We start from the raw sequence: 4,252 nt of genomic DNA, 5'->3' as shown, positions 1-4,252 counted from the left end.
AGGCCCCGTCCCTGCCTGGTGGCTGTAAATCTCCAGCTGACTGTGCTGGGGATTTTACTCTGTGTTCAGAGTGGAGCCCGACCTCTCCCTTCTAGGAAAACGTGAATAAAGTCTTCTATCCCACTTTAACAAGTGTCAAAATGACTTTCTGAAATAAGCCCCGCCCCACCCCGCCCCAAATCCCAGGTGCCTGGGGATGATAGGGTGTTGGGAGGGGCCTACCGCCTGGGGCATGGAGGTGTTTAAAGCTTGGGAAGCAGGAGTGGGAGTCTGGCTACAGACCAGCCTCGACCTCCCAGGCAGGTCAGTTGCTCCAGGGACGCTGAGGTTGGCTGGCGGTGGGGGGGGGGGGGGGGGGGGGCCGGGGTGGCCGGGGTGGCCGGGCCACTGGGGCTGCTTCTATGCTGACACATTAACTCTCAGAGGCCAGGAGGAGGGTGGATGGTCACTCATTACCGAGGGCCAAGGCCAAGGGGCTGGGTGGTGTCCGGTCACTTATGTAACCTGTGGGCATATATACGGGCACCCAGGCCTGTGGAGCTCTGCCCCCTCTCAGGATGAAGGTGGCTGTGGTGAGTACCCCAGACCCCGCACGGGCTGCTCCCCCGGGGAAAAGGCAGCAGCACCACGCCCTCTCCCAGCGGGTTTCTGCCGCCTGCTCATCTGGGTCAAAGGTCTCCCTCCTTCCTGTCGTGGTCTAGCTGGGGCAAGGGTCGTCGGCCCAACCCCTGGGCTCCCTGCAGACCCAGGTCTTGAGAAGGAGATGCCGGGTAGGGGTGCTGCCAGAGCCGTGCATCACTGGGGAAGCAGGCATCCTCGGCATCCACCCTGCAGATAAGGACACCAGGAGCCTGGAGCACCCACGCGCCTGTGCTGGGAGGGGCTGTGCCCTGGGGCGCCCACTGCATCTGACAGTCTCGTACCCCCTTGGGGATGTCCTCACTCCCTCACGGAGCTGGCATTGTGGTGAAATGGGTTCACTCCCCCACCCAACCAGGACCCAGACCCTTCCCTGGTCTACCGGCCTGATATGGAGCCAGAGGCGGCCAAAGACAAGGGCAGCTTCCGAAACTACACGGTGAGCACCTGCGGCCGCCCCTCACTGCGTCCCTGCCTCTCCTGCCCCTGGGAAGGGCAGCACCTGTCCCCTTGCACAGCTCCAGGGGCTGCTCTGGGGATACCCCGTTCGCGTCTCATGGGGCCAGGCCTGGGATTGGGAGGCAGTGGCCCCCTGGGTGTGAAGGGCAGGGGTTGGCGAGCTGCCTGGCTGACCCTCTGCCTTGCAGTCCGGCCCTCTCCTGGACCGTGTCTTCACCACCTACAAGCTTATGCACACGTGGCAGACCGTGGACTTCGTCAGGAGGAAGGTAGCTGGAAGACTCCCAACCCGAACCCCCCGAGGGCCGACCCTGGGGCTACGCTGACCTCTCCCTTACTGGCCCAGCATGCCCAGTTTGGGAGCTTCTCCTATAAGAGAATGACTGTCATGGAGGCTGTGGACATGCTGGATGCGCTAGTGGACGAGTCGGACCCCGACGTGGACTTCCCCAACTCCTTCCACGCCTTCCAGACTGCCGAGGGCATCCGGAAGGCCCATCCCGACAAGGGTGTGCTCCCCACCCGCCCCGGCTGGTGGTGGGGGAGGGTGGAGGTCCGGCCCTCTCCCAGCAAGCCCTGCCCCCCACCCCAGCCCCAAGGCTGTCCCTCTGCCCTGGCCCCTGCACCCCCTCTAGCCTGCCCTGCCCCTCTCTCTCCCCCAGACTGGTTCCACCTCGCCGGGCTCCTGCATGACCTGGGGAAGGTCCTGGCTCTGGCAGGGGAGCCCCAGGTGAGGAGAGGGGTGGAGGGGGTGGGCAGGGCGGGGCCCAGGGCATCCTCGGCTCTGAGCTCTGCTCTGGACACCCACTTGGTGGGCAGGCCAGTCAGGCCCACCCACCGTTACCTGTCCCTCCCCAGTGGGCAGTCGTTGGAGACACCTTCCCAGTTGGCTGCCGTCCCCAAAGCTCTGTGCTTTTCTGGGACTCTACCTTCCAGGACAACCCTGACCTCCAGGACCCTCTGTACAGGTATACTTCCCTCGCCATTGGCCCTTCCCTCTGCAGGGTGTTTCTGAGCCCCCCTCACCCTCTGTCTCTCCCTGCAGCACAGAGCTTGGCATGTACCAGCCCCACTGTGGGCTCGAGAACGTCCTCATGTCCTGGGGCCATGACGGTGAGGCCAGTTAGAGACAGCAACAGTGGGGACTGCGGTGGGGGCCACGCCTCTGGGTGCCTGGTGGTGACACCCTCTCTCCCCCAGAGTACATGTACCAGATGATGAAGTTCAACAAATTCTCCCTCCCACCGGAGGTAGGTGTGGGGGAGGAACCAAACCAAGAACCCCGCCCAGCCTAGCCCAGTCCATCCCAGTTCATCCCAGTTCATCCCAGTCCAGCCCAGCCTGGCCCAGCCTAGTCCAGTTCATCCCAGTGCAGCCCAGTCCAGCCCAGCCTGGAGCGTGGGGTGTGGTTCCTCCTGCCCCAGGCCTTCTACATCATCCGGTTCCACTCCTTCTACCCGTGGCACACGGGCGGCGACTACCAGCAGCTGTGCGACGAGCAGGACTTGGCCATGCTGCCCTGGGTGCAGGAGTTCAAGTATGGTCGTGCCCGTGGGGGGGAGGCGGGGGAGGGGAGGGGACCCGGGGCTTCATGAGGCACTGTCCCTCCGCGCTGCAGCAAGTTCGATCTCTACACCAAGAGCTCCGACCTGCCAGATGTGGACAAGCTGCGGCCCTACTACCAGGGGCTCATTGACAAGTACTGCCCCGGTGTCCTCCACTGGTGACCGGCCTGCCCACCCTGCCCACACCCAGCTGGGTGCCCTGGGGTGACAGCCACTGTCAGGCACAGTGACGACCCACCCTGGCCTTTCTAGGGGACCCCACATACCCACCTGCATTCCCTGCCCCGTTGGCCCTTCTCCCCGGTTGCAATAAAGACTTTGAAGCAGCTCGTGAGTCTGACCCTCAAACCCTCATTGAGACCGAGGCGTGTCGTGGAAGGGCAGTCACTTGGGGGGGCGGGGGGCGGGACAGGCAAGTCCGCGATCTCGTGGACACGCGTGCCCGGCCATTTCTGCTGCCATAAGCTTCTTGCTCGTCCTCCCAGCTCTGGCGTCAGAACCTGGGGTCACCCTGCCCACCTCCACATTCTGAAAACAGCCACTGAGTCCTCTGGGCTCAGTCCCCTTAAAGAAAACAATACAAAACACCTGATAGCTAGAAGAACGCACTACAGGAAACATCATGAGAAATGCTCACTCAGGTTAACTGCCATGAACACGATCCACGAAAACACGCCAAGAAACCCTCCGTGGGCCCCAGGGTGCAGCCCTCACCTTGGCCGACAGTCACCTTCTTTTCCTTGTGGTCTCGTCCCCCTAGTGCGCACCCCTCATGCTGCAGTTCAGCGTCAGCCTTCCCTCTACTAGCGGTTTATTCCTTTGAAGAAAGTGGCTCATGTGTCTAGGGACTTCCTGTTGGGATTTGCTGGTTGCGTCCCCATGGTATCTGTCAGTATACTTTCCTCGGTCTTTCTTGCTAACTGGCAAATAAATTTAGAGGCTTAGTCAGATTCAGGTTTGACTTGTTGAGGGCAGGGGTGCCCTAGAGGCGGGGGCTGTGCTTTATCAGGAAGCCCCGCTGTTTCCCGTGTTGTCAGAAGCTGCTGTGCGGCAGTTTCAGGTCTAAGAACACCCTCCACCGGATAGAGTGAGAACAGCAAGGCTCCAGTTCCATCCTCACTCACCTGGTAGAGCCCCGCAGTGAAGAGCAGCTCCCCTGGTGCTGTTTGGCTCCATACTCTTAATTTACCGTTTTGCAAGAGCTGGTTCCCTAGCATCCTTCAAACATGATCAAGTTGTCTGTTTTTGAATCAAGAACGCGTAGATTTCAGCATATTTGCGCCTCAGTGAGTTATTCTTACTGGTGCTCAGACAGGGTTGGGGAGGGTCTTTCCTGTGGGCCCCTGGCTTCTTCTGACCATCGCAAGGGTCTCTGGGATGTCTTGCCGCGTCTGGTGTAACAAGACGCCCGACTGTTTCCTGTGTCTGCTGTAACAAATTATCACAAGCTTGGTGACTTAAAACAACAGAAGTTTATTCTCTCAAGTGCTGGAAGGAAGCCAGAAGCCTGAGATCAATGTGTCAGCAGTGCCCCCGCCGGAGGCTCCGGGAAGATCCAGCCTCAGGTGACACCAGCACACCCTGGCTGG

The 4,252-nt window shown here is 60.9% G+C and overlaps 1 protein-coding gene across 2 annotated transcripts; it reads left to right on the top strand.

Moving 5' to 3' along the window:
- The first annotated feature begins 545 nt into the window (after positions 1 to 545).
- Positions 546 to 3,000, top strand: MIOX (myo-inositol oxygenase). 2 transcript variants are annotated; one of them, XM_065887034.1, is made up of 10 exons: positions 546 to 563; positions 998 to 1,078; positions 1,287 to 1,367; positions 1,445 to 1,607; positions 1,761 to 1,828; positions 1,957 to 2,066; positions 2,144 to 2,211; positions 2,299 to 2,348; positions 2,523 to 2,635; positions 2,717 to 3,000. In XM_065887034.1, exons 1-10 carry the CDS (start codon positions 558 to 560, stop codon positions 2,823 to 2,825), a joined length of 849 nt encoding a protein of 282 aa, XP_065743106.1. In that variant the 5' UTR covers positions 546 to 557; the 3' UTR covers positions 2,826 to 3,000. The 2 variants fall into 2 exon arrangements, with proteins under 2 accessions (XP_065743106.1, XP_065743105.1); XM_065887033.1 differs by having other exon boundaries at positions 558 to 572.
- Positions 3,001 to 4,252: the final 1,252 nt, after the last annotated feature.

Source organism: Phocoena phocoena, chromosome 11, assembly GCF_963924675.1.
Source record: "Phocoena phocoena chromosome 11, mPhoPho1.1, whole genome shotgun sequence".
NCBI lineage: Eukaryota > Metazoa > Chordata > Mammalia > Artiodactyla > Phocoenidae > Phocoena > Phocoena phocoena.
The sequence above is the reverse complement of the archived record's forward strand: the minus strand, read 5'-3'. Positions and strand labels throughout refer to the sequence as shown.

Excerpts from the sequence above, each read along its gene's own strand:
- MIOX (XM_065887033.1), top strand. Across the intron at positions 1,368-1,444 it reads TGGACTTCGTCAGGAGGAAG|CATGCCCAGTTTGGGAGCTT; the intron begins GTAGCTGGAAGA and ends TTACTGGCCCAG. Across the intron at positions 1,829-1,956 it reads CTCTGGCAGGGGAGCCCCAG|TGGGCAGTCGTTGGAGACAC; the intron begins GTGAGGAGAGGG and ends GTCCCTCCCCAG.